Source organism: Dicentrarchus labrax, unplaced genomic scaffold (genome assembly GCF_905237075.1).
Source record: "Dicentrarchus labrax unplaced genomic scaffold, dlabrax2021, whole genome shotgun sequence".
Classification (NCBI taxonomy): domain Eukaryota; kingdom Metazoa; phylum Chordata; class Actinopteri; family Moronidae; genus Dicentrarchus; species Dicentrarchus labrax.
Genome location: NW_026136721.1, coordinates 11,288,186 through 11,312,222, shown reverse-complemented (window position 1 = coordinate 11,312,222; position 24,037 = coordinate 11,288,186). Strand labels below are relative to the sequence as shown.

At 39.8% G+C, this 24,037-nt stretch overlaps 2 protein-coding genes across 3 annotated transcripts; both read right to left on the bottom strand.

The window, feature by feature from the left end:
• Positions 1–12,168: 12,168 nt before the first annotated feature.
• si:ch73-109d9.3 (zinc finger and SCAN domain-containing protein 29) lies at positions 12,169–16,360 on the bottom strand. Of its 2 annotated transcripts, none has more exons than XM_051385440.1 (4): positions 15,546–16,360; positions 15,344–15,465; positions 15,099–15,207; positions 12,169–14,206 (listed from the first exon to the last, which is right to left on the bottom strand). In XM_051385440.1, the coding sequence occupies exons 1-4, from the start codon at positions 15,832–15,834 to the stop codon at positions 13,017–13,019; spliced, it is 1,710 nt and encodes a 569-aa protein (XP_051241400.1). In that variant the 5' UTR covers positions 15,835–16,360; the 3' UTR covers positions 12,169–13,016. The 2 variants fall into 2 exon arrangements, with proteins under 2 accessions (XP_051241400.1, XP_051241401.1); XM_051385441.1 differs by having other exon boundaries at positions 12,169–14,203; positions 15,546–16,358.
• A 2,676-nt stretch (positions 16,361–19,036) lies between these two features.
• Positions 19,037–23,804, bottom strand: si:ch73-109d9.2 (uncharacterized protein LOC565042 homolog). The gene is made up of 4 exons (XM_051385442.1): positions 23,004–23,804; positions 22,163–22,281; positions 21,779–21,887; positions 19,037–21,528 (listed from the first exon to the last, which is right to left on the bottom strand). The coding sequence occupies exons 1-4, from the start codon at positions 23,266–23,268 to the stop codon at positions 20,360–20,362; spliced, it is 1,662 nt and encodes a 553-aa protein (XP_051241402.1). The 5' UTR covers positions 23,269–23,804; the 3' UTR covers positions 19,037–20,359.
• Between the last annotated feature and the right edge of the window lie 233 nt (positions 23,805–24,037).

Below are 24,037 nucleotides of genomic sequence, written 5' to 3'. Positions count from 1 at the left end.
ACATGTGTGTGTGGCCAGAGGGTAGAACACTTCACAAAGCAGAAAAAGACCAATAAGTTGGAAAAGAGGAAGCGAGTGGAGGCAGTCAGTGTAAAGAGAAATGTGTCATCTGCTTGATAGTTGCAGAAATCAGAGCTGGAGACAAGATTAGTGTGTTTTCGTTTGTGTGTGTGTGTGTGTGTGTGTGTGTGTGTGTGTGTGTGTGTGTGTGTGGTGTCATGTCAATTTATGTTGACAAGGTTTTCTCCAAATGACACTCAGGCACATGCACACACAAATACACACAGCTCAATCAGCACAGAGTGAAGAAGGCTGGTGGTTTAACAGATTTCAATGGAGCAACACTGACCCCTACTGAATGCAGCCATTTTTCAACTGTATTGTATCAGTGTGATGCTCCTAATCACAGCATTTCATTCCAAGCCTGTGAAAGCATAGACTCAAGGAATAATAAGAACATATTTCCATGTACAGAAGTCATTCACTAGAAGGAAATCTTCTCCCGTACTATCTGAACAGTGGAGGATAATCACGACAGGTAATGCTATATTCTTGTGCATATGTTCTTGTATAAAGTGCATCACTGTGACTCAACATTAACAATTAGTGTGGGTTTTAATGAACAACTACCAGGAATGTGAGTGATTCTCTTTGAAGATGGCTCTTGCACACTCCTGTCTTTTCTTTTCTCTGTTCTCCTCTTCTCTCTCTCACCAAACTGTTAAAAGGCCACGTTTATCATGTTTGGTTTCAGTGGTATAAACTTTTAATGACCTGCATCCCTGCTCTCTTCTAAAGTAATGATTGTTCAGAAGCATGAGCTGGTATATTTCTTGTGCAGTGCTCAAGGAGCACTGACGACATTTTCAAATGGCAGTTTGGGGATTCAGCAGCAATCTCTCGGCTGATTGAACCTTTAATGTCAGTCTGTTTTTGATTTGTGGCGCCCCGTTTGCACGAGCCCGGGTCGGACGGGAAGACAGGTTTGCTAAAATACCAATAAAAATGAAGAGTGGATGGGGCCAGCCCGACTTAAAACCTTTCAGTTTCATTAATAAAGACCTGATAATGTTTCATCTTTTATGTTTACCACAAAGAGCGCTGTGCTTTACAGATTTTATTGATGTTCAAGTCTTCTTTAGGTGGATTTATTGTAAGTAAATGAGTAAATAATTTTTTTTACCCTAAATAATGCAGAGAGGTGGGTGCCTGTTTCAACCTTATGTTGTGCCTGCAGTCCACCTCTAAGGCTTAACAAGGCTCTCACAACCTCAAGTAAGAAGATGGGACAGAATGAATATAGCCTGAGAGGCAAAAAAAAAGTCCACAAATAACCCAGCTGCTGCTGGAGCAAGTTTCTTGCTCTGGGCGTGCAGTAATAACTGAAGGCACCTCATGAATGTATCAACAATTTTATCTTCTCTCATCTGGATTTTGGCAGCTGGAAAGAAAGAAGATTTCAGTTAGAAAATCAACCTGAAACAATAAAAGTGAGGGGGACATGTGCGCCCATCCACAGTGGAAATTACGCCCCTTGAGTAGAACACATCTGGAGCTGTGATACTGAACTGGTTTTTAGAACCAAACCAGGTAGTGTCCTTATTCCAGAAGGTTAGGGTCAACCACAACATATGTCCTGTTTTGGTTATAGTATATATATTATAGTAGTAATAAGTAATTATATTTGTATGTAGTTTAGTTACAGAGGGCTGACTGAATGCAATGATGTTAATGAATACGCCCCAAAAAGTCTGATGACTGTAATATTTTGTAAGCTGTACTAGTGGCATGGACATGTCTCTCCACCACTTTAGTCCAGACTGAAATATCCCAAAAATTATTAAATGGATGGCCATGACATTTTGTACACACATTTATGGTACCCAGAGGATGAATCCTACTGTCTCAACATTTACAGGATAGACTGCCATTATATTTGTTACATACATTCAAGCCCTCGTCAGGTTAATTGTAATGACTTTGGAGATCCCCATTTCAGCGCCACCACCTGGTCAAAAGTTCAATTTGTCTGTTAGCCTACTTCTGTTTATGACCATATACCACCAAAACTACTGCTATTTACACCAGCCTCAACTGTACTTGGTGTTTATTGCTAATAATGTTATAATGAAGGGTTAAATGAAAAACTCAGATGAGTAAATATATAAAAAAAATGTTTTATTTATAAAGCGCTCTTCAAGCTGAAGCACAAAGATTAAGATAAAGAGATAACGGAACAAAAAGTGAGCCCCCCCTCCCCCTCCCCCTTTATAAATACACACAAATTAAGAAAGATAAAACGAAAAGAAAAAGTAAACTGATGATACTAAAACAAGCACAATTAAAATACAGTATGTGATGACATAAAACATCATAAAATAATGGAAAGGTAAAACATTATTAAGTGTAGGCCATCTGGTAAAGGTCAGTCTTACATAAAGGTACTGTACGCACACACATACTCTATCACTCCAAAAGCAAAGGTGTAAGGAGGCAAGAATTAAATCCACTCTGTACAAGTGTAAATATATTTAAAAATCACTACTGTGTAAATGCAGACACACAAGTGGCATTTGCAGCGTCTTGACAAGGAGACGGAGAAAGTAGTTAAACAGAATAATAAAACCGCCGCCTGATGACAGTGGCGACAGGAGCCGCTGTCTTCTGGGAGTGTGGGTGGGTATGTGCCTACAGCTAAACGAGGGGAAATGACAAGTCAGAATAGCACTTTTCGATGCTCCGAATCCTTGTAGTGCTGCTGCTATCAGCTCAACATGAGAAATCCTATGCTTGGCTGAAAATGGTGCACCACAGGAAGAGTGTGTACTTGTCCAACACAATGACAATAAATGCATCGATCAGCCTGTTTCTTCAAAGTCCCTTGTCATGTTGTGTTTTCTTCATGTTGTACACCCTTTGTATTTCATGTCTTAATCTTTCTTGTTTGTTTCTTGTCCCTCTTTATCTTCATTTGTGCAGACTCAACATGTTGATCAATGCATTTGTTGTGTGATGTGGGTGGAAGAGGAACATGTGGAGGGTGTAATGAGAGGGGAGTGGGAGGGTCAAATAGGTGAGAGTGAGAAAACAGGTTGTATGGAACAAAGAAGGTGGGTCTGCACAAATGAAGACAGAGGGGAAAAAAAGAGATGAAATATGAAGGGTGGACAACACGATGAAAGCGCAACATGAAAAGAGACTTTGAAGAAAAACAGACTCACAATTACAAAGGTACTGACGCAGCCAAGTTAGATTAAGTTGAACGCTTATGAGAATTGACAAACACCGGCAATGGAGGTTTTCAAAGCAACACGAGACAATTAAGTTCCAAAGAGCAAAAGCAGTCAACCCCCAAACTGCCGGGGATTGATTAGTAAAACTGCATAATGATTCAGTGTGGAGGGGGAACTTGCTTGACTTTTCACACGTGCAAATAGCTACTGTGTCCATGACAGCATGAAGAAATTGCATCAGCAATGTTCAGTCAAAACAAATGACAGCCTCATGGCTGTAGTATTGATCCACAACCTCTCCATACACTGTATTGTACATAGAGTACTTTTAAAAGATGGAATTTCTGGCAGAGCACAAAGATGCATATTTGGAAGTAAGTAAGACACAAATATATGATGGGTTAGTCAAAGGTGTTGGTCTGGTGTTTGTACTTGTAGTCAATATTCGGTGGGAGTGCCTCTGAATTGTCACACTGGTCAACCGCAGTTCAATACTACCAAATCAAGGATGAACTGCCAACCATGCAAAGTAGGTAACGGGCAGGGAAAAGGTCACAAAAGGTTCACTGCCTGTGAATTGGTTGGACATAGTTTGATTAATTGCAGATGTGTTTTGAGATTTGCACTAATGTAAAATATCATCTAAGAGGGGTCCTGCATTATTTAGTTTACAATACATTATAATACATTTTTTAAAATGTATTTATTTATAGATTTTTTTACTGCCTTGGGACGTACATGCACGCACAAAACACTGACGTATTCTACAGTTGGTATGATAAATGTGTTAGCAACATTGCTTACAGTATGTACACACAAAGAAGACATCAAACAACATTGTCATTCATTTGGAGTCATGTTTCTGGTCACCTGACAAATGTTTCCTTTTAGCTCTGGTTTGGTCTCCCCCAATTCCTGAGAAAAATATCTGGAATTCTATGCGCCCTTGTGTTCACCGGCGAGTTGCTCACTTTGTCTTTCCTCTGTTTGGTGCTAAGCAGGTAGCGCACAGTGGGTTCATCAGAGCTTTGAGAACCATATAGTATATTTTGTAGTACATCCAAAAACAACTAATGTGTTTGTTTATCTCTCAGTATGTTCTGATTTCTCAGTGGATCTCAGTGGATCCTTTGTCTGTGGCAAGTTATTTCCTAAAACTGCTGGGCACTGTAGTTTTTAGCAAATGTTACTCCAAGAGAAGTAAATAGTGCATTTGTTGGGGACTCATTTTAGCTGCGGATTAACACATATTCACACAAGTGAGTATTTGTGGCAGCAGGGTGGTGTAGTTAGAATTAGATCAAAATAAATAATTGGAACATATCACCAAGCTATAATCAGAATTTTCTGAAAGTAACAATTGTATGATAATTAACAATCATACAATTGTTAATAAAAATAAATTTTCACTTTATACTTCATTATATTACCTAACAATATGTTAGGTAATATAATGAAGTATAAAGTGAAAATTATATGAAATCAAATGACTACTGAGAGAAAACACTACAAGCCCTGAGATTCATTTTAAAGGCCTTGTTAACAAGGATCCGGCCTGACCCTGTGCTGCTCTGGTCCATGGCAAAAGGTTCTCTATGGAAAAGTGTATAATAGATCAGACATGTAAGGCATTTGAAATTACTGGTACAATACATTCTTAGTCATTATGTGAGTAAAGTAGGAATAGTTTGACTTCAAGGGTTCCTCTTGTATGAAAAATTTCTGTTACTTTGTCCACTCACTGTAGGTGCACTTACACACACAGCAAGATGGGTTATGTGGTTTCAGAAGCTCCTGCCAGACTTGAAGGACAAACAAGCTTCAAACTGTGAGACTGGCAGGGGAAAGAGTCCAGCACAGCTATTATTACACACACACACACACACACACACACACACACACACACACACACACACACACACACACACACACACAGTGATGAAAGATGTGCATGGGTGTCCATTGACAATGGCAGTGGTATGTTTGACTCTTGTTTTCTCTCTCTTTCTCTACACACACACGTGAAGAGAGAGAGAGAGAGAGAGAGAGAAATATAAATACCAGTACATTTCTTTTTCATGAAGAACACCCAATGTCAATTGGCTGCTTTCAGTCCTGTTCACTGAGTACAGAAGAAAAGTGCTTATTTGTGTCCAGGGACTGTCATTCACAATGTATTTTATCTTACCACCAAGAGTTCTCATGAATGACACAAAATGGTTTAAGATTTTCCTCTTGAAACCTATTCAAGAAGCTACTGAGAGAAATATTTACTACAGATGAAAAGAACACTAAAGCTAAAGGAAATCAGTTCACCTTGTAGGTCCTTCTGAAAGGTGAAGTCTGGCTCAGGGAACCTGGGCCCATATACACAGTACCTTCTTTAAAAGTTCCAACAAAAAGGACCTGTAACTGTAATATCCAATAGAATACAAGTTTATGAATCTGTATGCAGATCTGTATTATATCATATTACATCATACAAAAATAAAAATAAAACCAGTCAAAAGTTCACCCTGTCAGCAAAGCTTTGATACAGTAGCTTAATGAAGGAGGAAGCTTTATAATAGCGCCCGTGGTAGCATGAAAATAGACACTGTGGCAGACAGCAGTGTACGTCGTCAAACTGATCCAACCAGGGACACTGAGATGAAGGAGCTGAAAGACCTGCACCAATTTTCATCCTGTCATTTCTACAAGCAAACATTTGATGATGTACAAAAAGTCTACTTGTAGTAGCTTTAAATTAATCACAACCTTAAAGAGGAACTCCAACAAGTCTGTTTCCAGGTCTTGGGAGGTACTATTGCATATGTGCAAAAATGTTTTGTAAATCTGCACAAAGTCTGATGAATTGCCTCAAGTGATGACGGCTGGGGGTGAAGACTATAAGTTAAAAAATGAAAAAAGAAAACTGGGGGTGGAAAGTGGTGAGTTTACCAGACCTCTGTAGCCCACTCCTCATCACTGTTTGGGGCTAGCAGTTAGCAGTGTTGAGCAAGTTACTTTTAAAAAGTAATTAGTGACAGTTATTAGTTACTTCTTCCAAAAAGTAACTAAATTAGTTACTCAGTTACAAATTCTAAAAGTAACTAGTTACTTCAGAAAGTAACTATTGCGTTACTTTCAAGTACATTTTTAAATGTTCAAATGTGACCCCACCTCCACCCCTCTTTAACAGAACTTAAAATACATGTGCATGTTCAACTATTTATGATAAATCTGAATATTATAATGAGATGGACACTTAATACAATACATTATTAACAGAAACAATGTACACAAGTCTAAACTATTTTAATGTTGCTGTGGGACAAAGTGAGACTAGCCTCCAATCAAATGCCATGTATGTAGATATTAGGTTCATATAGTGGATCGATACAAATAACACAATAGATGTTTTGGAACTTTTGATATTTATTGTCCCTCAACAGGCCACAACTGGGCAAAATTAAATTATGCTTGTTAAGCACTATACCAAAAAATAACTAACAAATATATACACTCTTTGTAGTGCAATTAAAACAAAAAAAACTTCAGACAATTGGTAGATATACTGTACTTCAAGTATTTTCTTCCTCGAAAAAGTAGAACAGTGTAACAATATGAGGTGCTTTCAATCTAACATAATAATAATAGCATAATGTGCATTTCACAATTACATTCGTTCCTTTTATTTCTTGGAGGGGAAAGTAATAGCTAAACTTCCATTTAGAGAAGGCTACTTTTGGATTATTTGGGCTCGCCATACCTGTCTCTCGTTGACTGACTCGCTTGTGTTGTTCGTTGTGTGTCTGACTATGCGTACTTTTGAACACCCGCCCAACTCTACTTCTGATTGGCTTACCATGAAATTTTACTCAACCTCAGCCAATCGTCAGCATTTATGCGCTTGTCTCGTGCACTGCCCACTAACCAAGGAAGAACAGTGAAAAAAAAGTCTTTGCCTCTCGGCTCAGAGATCTAGTTGGTCTGATGAAAAAAACAGCTTCAATTATAGTAACGCGCCGCATTTTTTGGCAGTAACGGTAACGGTGTTATTAAGATATTTATAACGCCGTTATTCCCATCACTGGCAGTTAGGCTACATTAGCAGTCACTAGCATCTCTTTCTGAAGATGCATGGATTTATTATTTAGAACTGGATACCAGATGCAAATATGGCCATAAACATTTTCGGGTTTACTTTCTGGGAATGCGGCCCCCTAACTAAGTGCAGTAGTGCTTTTCCCGCTGGCCACGCCCACAATTTCCTGCTGAGCCCATAGATAGACTTTACATTCTGATGACATCACAGATTTTGAAATTGCTTTTCTCGGCTTGAAGAAGATTTTACAAATATAAACCCTCAATGGATCAAAACTTCATAGCAGAAAGAGTTAGAATTGGTATTTTTTCTAGTTTGAGGTGTCCTGTTGATATTTTTACAGACGTCTCTTTTATAAAGCTGGTCTATGGAGAAAACGCTTTTTAGGTCATAAGTAAATTTTCTGTTGCAATACCATGAGTGGCCACTAGACAAAATTGGCTGAGCAATAACTCAGCCATGGACTTTCAGTGGGTGAGTTGCATTGTGTATAATTTAGGCAGCAGTTGACATGGAGAAGGAATGTGTACAATAAAAACGGCAAAATCTGCTGAATCAAATTTTTGAACTTTGATAGTGAGTCCAACAATGTTGCAATGCTACATTGCAAATAGTATTATTTTAAGAGATCCTAAATACACAAACAATCTGGGCACCCATCTAGGGATGGCAGTGTCGGTTAGTCCACTTTTGTCCAGATAGACACAAATCTTAAACTTGTGTTAATTAGGAAATCTTAGCATGCTAAACTAAGATGTGACCTTGGTAAACATTGTAGCTGCGCAACATCAGCATGTTAGCATGCTGACTTTAGTATTTAGCTCAAAGCTCTGCTGTACTTCAGTATAGCCTCATAGATCCACTAGCAGGGCTCCAGAATTCTATTTTCTAGCCTAAATGTGCACCTTCACGTCAAATTGATTTAAATTGATTAAATTGACATCACCAAAGGGTGCTCAAAACTTTCTTGAGTGACCAATTACAACATCGTACAGTCAACCGTGTCTATGAAAAATCGCTCTCTGAGGGTATTCTCTAAATGTTTGTGAATACAGTCTCTGTTCATAGTATCTTAGGAGAAACAAGGAAAGCAGTGTTGCCTTCACTTATTCTTTCATACACAATAAAAAGAAGGTGAAGCTCAAGGACTTAAACCTCCTCTTAATGGATTTAGTGGACTTACAACAAATGGGAGTAAAAGTTAGAATGAGGAACACATCAAAGTTCAATTTCTTTTGCCTGAGCTGCTTTTATGAAATATGAAGGTGTTATGAATAAGGCACACTAGCCTTGCAACACTTGGCATAAATCTTCCACAGTGCACTCCGTGGCCTGTTAAGCACTGAATTTAATATTGGAGTGATTTGACACAGAAGAGAAAAGAAGAAGTTTCTTTTAAAGTATAGCTATCAATTCGAGTAGGAAGAGACATTATTTTCCAAGTCCAGTCAGGCACTGCTAATACCACTGATTGCCTTGTAAATTAAAGAAACGGGGCAATGGGGGTGACAATTCCATGTGATATCAGGAATTTGAGATGAAAATGATCAAGAAACTGTAATTCTTTGTCTTCTCATTCAAAGTGGAATTATTCTTTGAAACCTTCTGTCTGCTTTGTTTCTTGTCTGCCCTTTTTCTCATTTGCCTTTGTCTCTCCCAGCTCAGGGAGACGTTAACGGTCTCTGTAATGAAACGCAGTGGCTAAAAACCACTAGACAGTGCTGAGCTGCACACGTTACAATTTTGAACATATTAAAAAACAGTGGGTGATCAGAACGCAAGGCCAAAACAAGTCTTGATTGTGAAGGAATACAGTGGAGATTCTTGCATGGGGGGGAGGTAATACATTAAGGTAATTTAGACTGTATAGAAATTATTAGGGTTGGGGTATTTTATTTTCTTACCTCATATTTTTTCATATTTTATATTTGTACATTTTATTAAATAACAAATGGATCAAATATTTCATGTGGACGTTTGTTTTGCCGTATGCAGTGGATATGTGGTGGCCCGAGTTGTCTGTTCTCAGTTCATTCATTTGATGGCTGTAATGACCAGCAGCTGGAAAATAGATATCTTTATTTTCCAACATGTTCTCCAAATTAAATAACAGAATACGTTGTTTGTTCATGCCCTCTAAAGTGACACATATATGTATTTTCTGATCTGACACCCCTATTGGCAGGATGACATCATTTGTGCCTTCCAAATGGGGTTAGACATGGGAAACAAGCATGTCTACTGTGTTAAAGTCTGATGTTTTGTTGACCGATCCATCCACACCTGACCTCGTCCTGATGCGTCATACAGTAATTCCTATAGCCGCTGGAGAGCTTTGTCACTTCAACATAAACACATGTTGCTTTTGGGGCAAAAAAAACCCTGAATCTGTCATTTTTCTTGAGAGGACAGTCTTGTATTTTGTTCACCATTTTGTTTGCCATACATACATACTGTATATTATTCCTAAGATACTGGGGGAGAGTATTGCAGTTTGTGAAGTGAAGCCTGTTATTTGCATTGTAACACTAAGATAGCAGGTAAAGGTTCAGTATCTTGCTGAGGGATACTTTAATAAGAGTCATGGCTGCTGTTGGTGTTAACCTTTAGTCTCCTTTTAGTCTCCTTTGCTACATGCCCTGGTGCAATTTGTACAAGCTTTTAACAACATCTCTAAGTGTTCCATGACTATCTGGCTCCGTTAACTCTCTTTTTTGTATGATCTTTTACAGTATGTTTTTTTCAACTCAAATCCAACTGAACAGTTGCAGTAGAAGTAGCTTTTAGATCATGCCAAAGGAAAAGGCAAACAGACCAACCCTCTACATAGAAACATTCTCTTATTCCTCCTAATAGTCATCAAAGTGTGGCACTGGAAAGTGAGTCTGTACAAAGAATAAAGGAATGTGACCAAATGAAAAGGCTAAAAAGAGAACAAACAGGAGTGCTTGTGTTAAGTCAAGTAATTACAGTTAAACTTCAATTAAAAGCAGGGTCCCAATTATTGGCTGGTCTCCTTTACTAGCCTGGTGTGTCTATACGTTTTAACAAATAAAGGCAGGTCTGTTAGAGGCCTGTTCCAAATAACAGCAGGTGAGGAACAGTGATTGAGGCAAATAGTCTGGGCTATTAACTGAAGTTTTACGAAATGGTTACGCCAGTGGTCCAATTCGAGGAAAAACAAAGGATCCACTTGAGCTTATACTGTAACTCATGTGTTAGCTCATCAGTCTGAAACACACAGACAGATATGTTGGCTAACATACAGGAGTGTGTTTCTGTGCACTCCCACACATTCAACTGAGAACCAACAGGCTGGTTTTACAATCCCCTCCCACAGCCACCCCTATCTATTATGCTCACTGCATTCAGTACGCATTCAGCTAAGTAGGTATTTCAATTGCACTTCATAGATAACTTCTCGTTATTGGGTTCAAACATCAAAAAGAAAAGATACCATCTAGAACAGAAGCATTGCTTTAATCCACATGTTCTCTCTCTCTCTCTCTCTCTCTCTCTCTCAAACACACAGACAGAGCAAGCGAGAGAGAGTTTAGCCTCTGCTAGCTTTTACCTCACCTTGAAAATAAGATTAAAATGTTATCAGTTGTACCACCTGCACAGTGCTGCTCTGACTCTAACTACAGATACAACACATCAGGCTTAATCCTGAACATGAGATATGTAACACACACACACACACACACACACACACACACACAAGAAGAGAGAGGCTTGGGCACAAAAATCGACTAAAACAGTGTCTACAGACACTTGTAATTGTGATGTGTTACTCTAATGGAATGGTTTTCTTTAAGAGTACTCTTCTATTCCATTAATACATTAGCAGTCAGACAAGAGGACGAATATCTTCTGAAAATCTCTGCTGTTACATTTGTACAAAGTTAGGTGAAAGGCTGACACCATGTGGTCAATTCAGATACTACAATATTGCTAAAACCTGACAGTGAGGTGTTCTTGGAGGCACTATTTGGTGACAGAGCTGTACTTAATGAACCATTATTTTCATCAGTCAGGAGTATAAATTTAGCCATCACTCCTGATACATCATCTAAGTGCTGTGAGTTCTTCAAAAGATTTTTAGGATTTCAGTACTGCAGTCTTAGCAGAAACTAAGCATCCTCAAGTAATAAACGAACCACACAGACATTCAATTGGAGGAAAAGCATAATTAATGTTATATGTTTTGTGGCATATGGTGAATAATCCATTTACCAAAGAGAATTACACTTAAAGAGCGCTCTAAAGAGTCTAGTTTAGGAGTACGGCTGCATGATATAGTAAAAACGTCATATTTTGATATTTATTTTGATATAAATTGTGATATGATTGAAGATTAGTGTGGGAATGAAAACATTTGCATCACAAATGAAAGTTTTACTGGAAAATTGATTAACATCATGATGATGGGACATTTTTTGGTCTCTGTACCAAACAAACGTGTTTTCCCAAATCTTGAGAACAACATTTGGAGGCCAGGACATCTCTTTAGAACTACAGTACTTCATTAGAATGCAGTTTTGTCACACATTAAATCTTTCTCAAAAATTGCAGCTTCTGTGATTTGGATATAGCTCTGAGCCATATTTTGCGACTTCTATAATATTTCGATTAATTGTGCAGCCCTAATTAGGAGTAAAGGACTTCTTCACAGAGTGTGAATACTCATCAGCCTACTTACTCCTGATTACATTTAAAGCCTGATTTATACTTAAAACAGAAGAAAAGACAGATTGAGGAGAAAGATGAGGGAGACTGTCATTTGCCATTGTTTGAAGTATATACGCAAATTTGCATTAAGTCTTTAAAAATAACAGGCAATTATAATTTTTTTTTGAATGTTTTTTTATTTTTTTAATCCTTAAAAAAAATAGCAGCAATTATCATGTCATATTAACAACACTCTAATATATTTATAATACATAAATACATAAATAGGGATAAATATTAGGAAATGGGTGCAAATGGAAACAAAAAACAAGACAACAACAACCAAAAAGACAAAGTGGTTTCCTTGAAAATGTTTGAATCAAAAGTGAACAACAGGCTAAAACTACACTATTCTGAATTATAATGCTTCACTAGTGCATTATAAATCATGACCATAAGCAGGTGTGTGCTCACTGGTTCCTGTACTGCAGCCATCTGAGGTCTACTCTTAACCAACTTAGAGACCTCTTCCTCTGATCTCTTAAATTCAATAAAAGTAAAGCCGTAAGTAATTTGGTGAATAACTGTGTGAGTTACTTTTATCTGTCACACAAGTCAAAATTTTCCTTTTGAGCAGGTTGATAAATACCGCCCTGATCCATGGTCAAATATACAGTAAGTGCTTTTGTGCTTACAGACATGGTGCAATCAATATAATAGAAGAATTTGCGCATTGAGAAAATAAATTATTATTTATTGATCAAAATTGAAAACGGACCTTTCTCTGTGCGTGATTTCACAACACACTGCTTTCTGTCCTTCAATAACACTACAACACCTTTGTATGTTACTAGATTAACCTTTCTGGAATGCACAGAATAACAACTACTTGAAGAGACTCATACACAAGAAGCATTTTTGCAATGCATCACAGCAACTGCTTCACATTGCAAAGGAAACACTGTAGCATCCTGACCTAAAAGAAATAAACACACACCAAACTTTTTCTCACTGGCTGTTGACCGTTATACATCCAGGTGAATCCTCTGGTGGCGTTTCAGGTTGCATTTCTGGGTGAAGCGTTTGCCACAAGCCAAACAGCAGTACGGTCTCTCTCCCGTGTGGACGCGTCTGTGGGCCTTGAGGTTGCTCAGCTTGGTGAAGCTACGACCGCAGAGGGAGCAGCAGAACGGCCGCTCGCCTGTGTGAGTCTGCAAGTGTGCCTTTAGGTTGCTGGGGTGGGGAAAGCACTTCCCACATTGGCCACAGCGCAGGAGGTTCCTGGGGCCAGCGTGAGGGTGAGAGTCTGGATGGGGTAAGGGGTTGCTGTGATGGGAGTTTGCAGACTGAAGTTGGGTTTTGATGCTGACCCACGGGGCACCGGTTCGGTTATGTGCTGCGGCTTGTTTGTCGCCCAGGTGAGCTCGCTGGACTGAGGGCGCTGGAGGAGGAGGAGGAGCGGCTTTAGATGTGGAGGGAATTCTGTTGAGGGGGTTTAGGTTCACAACCTGAGAGTGAGCGACAGACAGAGCTGTAGTGGCACTGCTCGAGAGTGCATGGGGGGGCTTTTTCATCGGTCGGTGGAGGTGCTGTAAAGCAGCTTGCAATCTCAGACCTGTGCCCACTTTGGACTGCAGCTTCATAACCTCCTGAAGAGTGGCTTTATGGGAAAGGTGCTTGAGTGGTCCTGAACTCAACCTGTGCTGTTTTACTGAACGCGAGAGAGATTCCATCCCGGACTTTGTCATTTTCTTTTCCTTATGCTCGCTTTCCACACACACATCAGAGTCTACAATGACCTCCTGCTTGATAGTCACACCCAACGTATCACTGTTTTGCAGTCTTGCCATGGGGGGCGTGGTGGATGCAATCTGAGCTCTACCTGGGGCATCCTCTGTGATAGAGTTGACCAGCTCGCGCTCTGATTGCTGAAGAGAACCTCTAGTTTTGGCTGGATCACAGTCCTTTTCCGTTGCATGTCTGTGATTCGGTAGCAATCCAGCTGTTGTGACAGCCAGGCCTGCCCAACCACTCTCCACCTCTAAAAATGGATCTGTGGCTGTGCACGTTTCCTCCTGCTCTTCAGGAGAGACATATGCAGGAGAGATCTGTGGGTCTGGCTTAATGACGTTCCTCAATAATTCCTCACCCATCTCTGGAGTTTGTTTCGGTTGTGTGTCAGTCATCTCAGTAGCACTGTGTGGTTCAGGTCCTGCTTCACCAAGAAAAGGAATGGAAACAGGAGATATATTAATGACTTCAACTGCCTTTTTCAATTGGTAGACATTTAACAAAATAGCAAGTTGGTTGCTGCCACAGCTAATGCTGTCAGCTCAGTGTTTCGGTCTAAGACATAATCTGCCAATGTACTGATAAACAAATGCTATTTATTACAGAAGATAGGAGACGTCATGTATTTAGTGCTCATGTTAAAGACCAGGTTTTACTGGTGTAACTAATTGGAAAAACTGCCTGCATGAGAAGATATTAATCCTTCTACCCACAAGCCTCAGTGGTAAATGAATTCCAAGGTCTACAAGCTACAGGGGGAAATGAACATGTTCTTGACGTTCTCTATGCAACTGACAGAACTGCATATCACTTTTCTTTCGCATTATTGAGAAAATAGCCAAATGTGGCTAAATTTGCTCTTTCTAAATAATACAAATTATATTGTAAATGTAATACTGTACTATATACTTATCCTAAGTGTGCAGGACAATGGCACTTCACTGTATTGAATACAGCAGGAGTATAGTAAGTGAAGAAAATGTCATCTTTGAGGCAAAATCAATAACAGAGGGTTGTTTTCAAAACACAGGATTTTTTTTTTTTTTGACTTTGTCAATAATTAAATTAACACTAATATCAAACAGATGAGTTGGTAAGTCCCCTTATTTTATTTTTATAGAATGAGTTACAGATGTCCCGATCCAAACTCAAAGATCAGAAAGTAAATAAGAGTAATTTTTTTCGTGTAATCCACACAGAAGATGGACAGACGACAAAAACAAACATTTGTGTTTATGTGTTGTTACACCCGTATAAGATACCAACTTAATATGCAATGAAACCAATGGACCGAGGTGACACAGCACCATACTCACCATCAAGGGTACCACTCCACACTCCTAAACGCACAGAAGAACAAGACGGCTTATTCACTTCTTCTTCCTTTACATCCACCACTGGCAACACGTCATCTTCTTCTGTTACCTAAATGGCGTGGAGAACACATCAGAATATGCTTTCATTTTGATTGGTTAGTCGGATGCTCTGTGCTGAATCTTCCAGTCAGAACAGATGTGCATAAAGCCTGTCCGACCAACACTGATCTAACAAAGTGACCCACCTGTGATTCGGGGCTGTGAGCGGCTGTAGGACTGTCTGCTGCCTCTGGTACTTTCTGTCTGCTTCTTGTCCATCTCTCCACAGAGTCAACCTCTATTTTCACACCACAGTCCCTCAAAATGCCTAAAAGAAGAACATTGAAGTAGTATAACAGAATACTAAGTGTTTCTAGGCCTAAATAAATATGTTAAGTTTGTTCTTACCATCCTGCTGTTCAGCTATGTCACCGGGCAGTTCCACATCATCCTTGGCACAGTCAACACACTGTCCGGTCTTCCCTCCTTCTTTCCCCCCCTGGTCACTTAACTTCCTCTCAGCCCATTGCAGCTGAATCCTCAGGGACTCCACCTCCTGGTTCCTGCGCTTCACCTCCTGCAAGAAGCCGTCCTCCACCAACCGGGTGACCTCATACATGGCTGTCTTCACCACAGTCTCCATCACGTCTGAGAGCTGGGTCTGGAAAGTGACAATGAGGGTGTCTAGGTCCGACATGATACACCGTCAGGGTCCCGAGTCTGACAACTGCTACACAACGGAATACCGTGTGACTCCGCTGTAGCGTTGTTTGTTTTATTTTTTTATTTTTGAAAACGCTACCACAGGTTGAACACCATTATCACAATGCAGTCTGTGTTTAACTAGACGTCCACCTGTTGTTGTGGATACTTCAGACAATAAACAGATATTCGTTCAATAATAACAGGTTGGACTTACGATACCCAACGAGCTATTTACTGACATGACTTTGACTCATGTCAGCTAGCCAGCTAACGTTCCTCCTTAGCTTAACGGTAGCATATGTATGCTAACTAACGGACACGGCGTCAAACCGTTAACAAATCGAACGCAACTACGAGTGACGTAAACCATCGTCGGGCCTGACGCGTTGCTCCGTGCGCACGTGGGTTTATGGTTTCTACGAGCAACAACTGTTTAGATAAGTAAACTAGTGCACGAGCTAACAATCGCTAGTGGTCCTTGTTTTTGTTTGTGACGTACTTCCCAACGTAGTACGGTGGCCCCACCTGGAAACTGTGAATAACAAAACGCGTTTTCATAAAGTGAAACCCATGGGCTGCGCCAAGCGGTCGGTTCACACCGTAGCTCAGTGTTAGAAACAGGAAGGCTGTGACAGAACACATTGTGGCCAGGTACGATCACTCTCTTCTACAGTGCAGTACTGGAAGAAGTGACATTACGTTTTATCTTATCGTTAATACATTTAAGATAAAGCATGCCAATTCATATGGACATCAAATGTTACTCTCCATCAGTTCCACCAAGCTTTTTGATTATAAAATTATTTTATGCTTCCACATCAAAAATGGTTAACTTTTTACTTTATTATATCCCTTTAGGAAATGTATAAGATACTTTTAGCTTAATTATTACATAGTTTGTAAGCAACAATGGCCACTGGTCGACAGATAATGTGCCTGGAAAAAATTTATTCAATGTCTTTATCGCAAAAATAATAATATAATAATATTTTATATTAATATATATATATTATTTTTTTTTGCTAACTGTAAAGGAGCAGTGTACAGTCACAGCACAGTGACTAGGGACAAACTCCATCTATGAGGCCATAACCCTAATACGAAAATACATTTTATATATTATATATTATCTGAAATACCCAGACAATACTCACACACCTGTGGGATGAACATACAAATGCCACGCAGATAGACCCCAGCTGGTTCTATGTTTGTTCAAACAGGAAACCCTTTACAACAACTATTAAAGCCACCTTAATGGATGTTGTTTAAACCACCCTGGTTACTTTTATGTGTATTGATTAATCAAACTCTTACCACTCTGAATTCCAGTATGTTTCTAACCACAGAAATGTTCCTTTTATTTTTTCTATCTCCCTCTCTTCCTCTTTCAGCAAAAAGGGTTTGATATCTAATCTTTTTTTGAGACGGGGGCTGATAAGATATGAAGATCCCTCTTGGACACCCTTTAGACCCACCTGACTTCTATCCAAACTTAACTCCCTCCTCCTTCTATCCTTCTTCTAGCAAAACGAGGGTTTCTGATTCCACCCCTGTATTAAAAAAGAGAAACCACTGGAATGTGAAAAAGCCCTAAAAAGCTTTCCCTTGATATCTTCCAAACTCTTGATCATGCTACCCTGATGTGTCAGCAGGGCTCAGCACTGGGCTGGCCGCCCTGCCTCTCCTCTCACGTGGCACAATAAATCTGGTCCTTCTCATCTTAAGCTTATGCTCTATCATGATTTCATACCTGCCCTATGACAAAATACTGGGACACTGTTTGACTCATGTGCTTTGCTAACATAAGAGTCAAAGCTTAAGGCATTAAAATAACCAATGGTTGCTCTTATTTGGGGGATTTCTGTAATACAGGAATTGTCTAGTACCTTTCATTTTGCCTTTTGCCACATGGAATTCACTTAACAGATGAATTCAATTATAAACTTTAATTCAATAATGGACATAAAAATCACCATGAATGTAATCCTGTGAAAATACACACCTTCAGTGTGTACTGCAATACAGTTTGTTGAAAAATAAAGGTTGGTTCCTTGAAGAATATAAAATATGTAATCCTCGGTAATCCAAAATGTAATTTTCTACTATAGTTTTACGGTGGCAGACAAGGGCAACAGCGCACCAAACGGCAAAACGCTGCAAACACGAGAATGATGCAAATCCAAAAACACACAAACACATAAAACAAATCCAACAGAAAAACGCAGCAACAGAAAAATGCTGCAATCACAGAAACGAAGCAGAAGCAAAAACTTACAAACCCACAAAACAAATGCCAAAGAAAAATGCTGCAAATACCAAAAACACACAAAACCCACAAAACAACTCCAAGAGAGAAACGCTGCAAATTCGCTCGACAAATGGAAGTGCGACAGGCCACTAGGGGGACCCGACCTGAGGGATGGACCAGTCCTGTGGGACCAGACCCAAAAGACATGAAGAAGAAGAAGAAGAAGAAGAAGAAGAAAGTTGGCTAAGTTTTAGAGAGGACAGTAAAAAGGTAAATTTTCCTTTATGTCTTTTTTAAACACTTGGCTGTAATCTTTTATAATATTATAATATAATATAATTTAATATTACATAAGAATATTATAATATTATAGAATATTATATAAGAATACTATAATTATAGTATTTAATATTATAGAAGAATATTATAATACTATAATTATATTATAGAATATTATATTTTTATACTCATAATAATATTATAAAATATTACAGCCAAGTGTTTAAAAAAGACATAAAGGAAAATTTACCTTTTTACTGTCCTCTCCAAAACTTATCTTCTTCTTCTTCTTCATGTCTTTAGGGTCTGGTCCCACAGGACTGGTCCATCCCTCAGGTTGGGTCCCCCTAGCGGCCTGGCGCACTTCCGTTTTGTCGAGCGAATTTGCAGCGTTTCTCTCTTGGAGTTGTTTTGTGTGTTTTTGGTATTTGCAGCATTTTTCTTTGGCATTTGTTTTGTGGGTTTGTAAGTTTTTGCTTCTGCTTCGTTTCTGTGATTGCAGCATTTTTCTGTTGCTGCGTTTTTCTGTTGGATTTGTTTTGTGTGTATGTGTGTTTTTGGACTTGCATCATTCGCATGTTTGCAGCGTTTTGCCGTTTGCTTTGCTTTTGTCGGCCACCGTAAAGTTTGTTCCAAGAAGAAAAGTAAAAAGGTTAAAAAAGCATTTTTAAGTGTGTTCACTGATTTAATGAAATAAAAATGACATGGACAGTCATGGCTTTGGCCTCAATTGTTTCATTTACAGAAAACATTTACAGACATCATTTGATTTATTTTTCATCTGTATTGTAGTGACAACAATAGCGTTATTAGCCTTTTCTCCATTTTACTTAATGTGAGTCATTTTTTCAGTAACAAAATATGCAAAAAAAAAAAGGATGTGAGTAGACTTATCAAACACAAGAAACATGTATGTTACCAAAAAAAAAGTTTTCGAATAAAAAGGATTTGGAGTTGAAAAGTAGTAAGAAAAAAAAAAATACTTTGGTGAAAAGCATCCATGGCTCATACATAGAAGCATTCATTTTTAAATATCCCAATACAACAAACAACCTTAAAGGGGACCTGTTATGCTAATTTCCAGTCTATATATTTTTATTCTGGGATTGCACTTGAGCACATTTGCATAATGCACAGCACAAAAACTCATAATTTGTCTAATACTGGCAGGCCCCTCAGTTCATCCTCTGTCTGAAAAAAAAACTGTTATAGCTCATGTTTCTTCAAGGTCCCCCTCCCTAAAGTTCCACTATCCTCTGATTGGCCAACTTCCGGTAGCCTACCTAGGGTGAGCAACCAGTGCTTGCTGGTGTGCTCGACGGCATATACGACAGCCACAGTAATTTAGCCAGGAAAGGAGAATTTGATTAAAGTCTTTCTTGGGGGCCAGGCCTCATTGATTACTGTACAGAAATGCTCAACTTTTTAACTTTAATAACTTATTTTGGTGAAGCTGGATTCAATTATATGGAGAACATATTTTCAGGTTTTCCTTCTGATGTCCTCCAGCTGCTCTGTTTCAGCTTTTAGTGATTAACAGCGTGTCCTGGTGGACAGATAGCTTTACCTGTCATTAGTGGTCAGCTACTTTAGTTGTTAACAACTGCTAACTGTGGGTGCCACTAGCTAATTGGTCGGACTGGGAGCTCCTTTACTGATTGCTCTGATCAGGCAGAGTCATTTAATAGGACGGATAGCTGCATGACTAACTGAGCTAACTAGCAGTTACACTTAGCAGCAGTTAGTGGTTCGCTACTTTAGCAACAAATAAAGCTGTCTGTCCATCAGAGAGAGAGTTGAGGGAGAGCAGCTGGAAACATTTTTGCTCAAAAGGATTACTTTTACATATGATTTTTTCATTATTTAATACTTTGGCCGTTTAATATGAACATCTGTCATTATATAACATGATATATATGAGAGAAAATAAGGGAAAGTATAATAGGTCCCCTTTAAATTCTCTGACGCTCCCAAAACTTCCCTTGTTTTACAGATCTGTCATGTGTTTGCGTTGATGTGATTTCAAATGATCCAGGCGTTTGAAGCTGAGGCCACAGACAGTGCAGCAGTATGGTCTTTCCCCTGTGTGGGTACGCTGGTGAACCTTCAATATGTCCGCCCGTGTGAAGCTCTTGTCACACATGGTGCAGCGATGAGGTTTTTCCTGTGTGTGAATTCTCCGGTGCAACTTCAGATTCCAGAGACGGCTGAACTTGTTTCCACACACAGTGCAGCAGTACGGTTTGTCACCTGTTTGGCCACACTTGTGTGTCTTTAGGTCAGAGAAAGAAGGGAAACCTTTACCGCAATGGCTACAGAGGTGAAGCCCCTGCCCCGAGTGAATCCTCTGGTGGACTTTGAGGTTACAGGCTTGAGTGAAGGTCTTTCCGCACTGGTTGCAGGAGTATGGCGGCACCTGTCCGGTGCCCTTGTGTGTCTGCTTGTGGGCCTTTAGTGAAGCAGAATCGGGAAAGGACATGGAGCACTGGTTACAGATGTGTCTTCTCCCTCCTCTTCCTGCTGCCTGATGCTGCAACCTCTCACCCAGGTTTAAAGTACCACTGTATGCATTTGATGGCCCATACATGTGCTCTGTGCTGTCAAAAGATGGGTCAATGCGAATACCCTGGCCCCGGAGGCTCAACTTGCTGCCTGATTCACCAGACACATGTTCAGGGTACAAGATACTTGGGTCCTGTAGATACCCTTCTTCATTGATCAATAAACAGCTGAACCCTCCACTTACATCAATGTTAGTCCTTGAGGGTGAGTCTGCAGGTGAACCGACTGTGCCCCTTCTATTCCTTGGGGCGCATGCTTGGTAAGCTTGATGCTCGGCTCCTTCTGCTTCCACATCCCCATCATAGTGCCCCATGTAACTCAGATCCTCACCCAGGTGGGATGGTGACCCTTGTAAATCCTCCAAGTTACCCATGTCTATCATACTGCCGTCTCCATAGCCAGTCTTGTCAAAGCCACCCAAGTCCTCCATACCATACCTGTTCTGGAAAAGTGGTTCAGATGGGTCACTTGAGTGTCCATCTTGGCCTGATTGGGGCCTCTGGTCAAAGCCAACTTCCCAGTTCATATGGCACTTTGGGGTCTTCTGCTCACTGTAACGCTTACTGGGCCCCGGCAGACCCGATGCCTCCGTTTCTGACCAATGAGAGGAAAATATTTTCAAGCAGTAATACATGGTTACAGGAACTACAATGACACAGTTACAAAATAAACACTCAAATGTTCATGGTCGAGAATGTGCATCATCTGGTTTAAAACTTTTCAATAAACAAGTACTGTATAAATTGCTATATACTTACATGAAAATGAAAATTAGTGAGATATTAATATGCATACTACTCCCTTGAAACAATAGTTTTTTCTAATTCTGACTGAAGAGACTGACCCTCCAAACTGACTCCCCATCGCTCTTGGGACTCATTTGTTTCTGGTGTGATTCGAAGGGCTTCCTCCTTGAGTAGTCTATCAAGCTTTTCACCCTGTACACCTGGAGACTGGCACACAAGCAGAAGGGCGCCATTAATACAGCAAGTGTAACTTTACTCACCACAAGAGAAACCATAAGCTTGGCATTACATCAACACTCACTGAACCATTACACAAAAATAAAAAAATAAAAAATACTTGAAATATTGCAGAGATTGCCTGACTCCTGAGAAGTGTACAATAATGGATTTACCATTGACTGTGCTTACAAACACATTTTAAACATGTAAACCTAATTCATTTGTAAAAATAAAGCACAATAGTGTAATAAAATGTCCTCTACCTGTGGTGCCTTCATGGCACTGTGGGCCTCTTCCGCTTCATGACTAGGTTTCTCTCCGTCGGTGCCCTGGGAGCTATTTATCTCTTCTTGCAGCACACACTCCTGTTTAAGCCTTTTCTCTGCAGCAGAAGATAGGGGGAAATGTTACTTTTTTCACTTTAAGATACTTAGCTGCTATAACTTCTGTTCTTATAATAACAATGGATCAAATTGAATAGATGTTATGTGAAAGGGGTCACTTGTCGTAATGAACCCACAGAGGACTATGTGCAGCTCCTGTCTGTCTCTTTAGTTACTAGCTTCTCCTATGTGTTCACCAGCTTGTCACTAACTTAACCTGTCTGTCAGTTTGCTGCTGGGTAGGTAGCATACAGTGGGTTTATCTGAGCCTTTCCACTGAACAGCTGCGAACAGCGTGAAAGTAAAATGCTGTGTTTTGCAGTGATTATCTGTGGGTTTGTCGTTATGAGCGACCCCTTCGCATTATGCATAATACCACACACTTGAATATAATTCTGTGTGATTTCTGTGTGATTTGAATAATTGTATATTTGTGTATTTGTATTTGTATATGTATATATTTTTATGCACCAACTGCACCAGGTCACATTCCTCGTAGGCATAAAAATCTACTTGGCAATAAACAAATTCTGATTCTGATTCTGATTCTCATAAAATCAAAATCAATCAACAAATGTGATTCATTATTACTATGAAAGGCTGACTGGGACAGCTTTAGGGCTGTTGCAGAGCACCTTTGTTGACTTAATCCAATGGTAATTCACAACGGAGCAGGCCTGCATGGAATTAATAATACATGAGCTACAGCAGAGAGACTCACCTGTCGCTCTGGGTTCTTCCTCACTGGACACCCCGACTCTTCCGCAGTCCATACACCTCCCCCTCGTGTCCCCCTCTCTTTCTTTGCGTCGGCTCTCTGACCACTTCAGTCGCCTCTTCAGGGACTCGACCTGCTCCCTGCACCTTGTTACCTCTTCCAAAAAACTGTCCTCCACCAGCCGGGTGATCTCATACATGGCAGCTTTGAAGACAGTTTCCATGACACCAGAAAGTTGGGACTGAAACGTTACTATAGCCTCGGCCATTACGCCGACAACGTGCGATAACTCTGGACGGTCTGGAGTTTGATTTTCAGTAAAGTGACGAGAGGGCGACTTTCAATTGGCTCTTGAAGTAGAGTGGCATTTGTCAGCCACAGCTAACGACGGTCTCTTTAAACTGGCTGTGACACTTTCTTAAACTCGGTTTTCAGTGTAGGTAACGTTGAGCAGGTTGTAGACGTGTATTGGTTGTTTTAAATGTACTGTTCGCTGACGTCCATCACACTAAACTTAATGTGAAACAAACAATAGGTCGCTTGTAATGCCAACGTTAGCTAACTAGCTTGCAGCACTAGTTTTGATTCAGAGTTAACGGTACACAGTCCGACCACTAAGTCATAGGCTATTATCGGACAAACACATTTACCATATTTTACATGCATGTAGTTTATGGTCAGTGCAAGATGGATTTGGTAGCAAGAGTAATTCAACTGCTTCGCTGTAATCTAACGTTACAAATTGTTTCCGTTGAGCTATCGCATTTCCTCCTGATTCCGTAAACAACTGCACTTCCGAGATTTAAAGTACAGGTCGTGAGTTGGGACAATCTTCATCGTTTCAGCTGTATAAAAAGAATGACGCCTTCCGGTCCAGAATGATGTACCACGTATTGGTGATAATGAATAACTCACACACGTAAAGTTATCGGGTTATTGTTTCCTTACTGATTACAATATAACGTTATATATAAAGTTTGGGATTTAACTGGACCACCGGATATGAGGCTCGACTTCCTCTTCGTCGATGTGCGTCA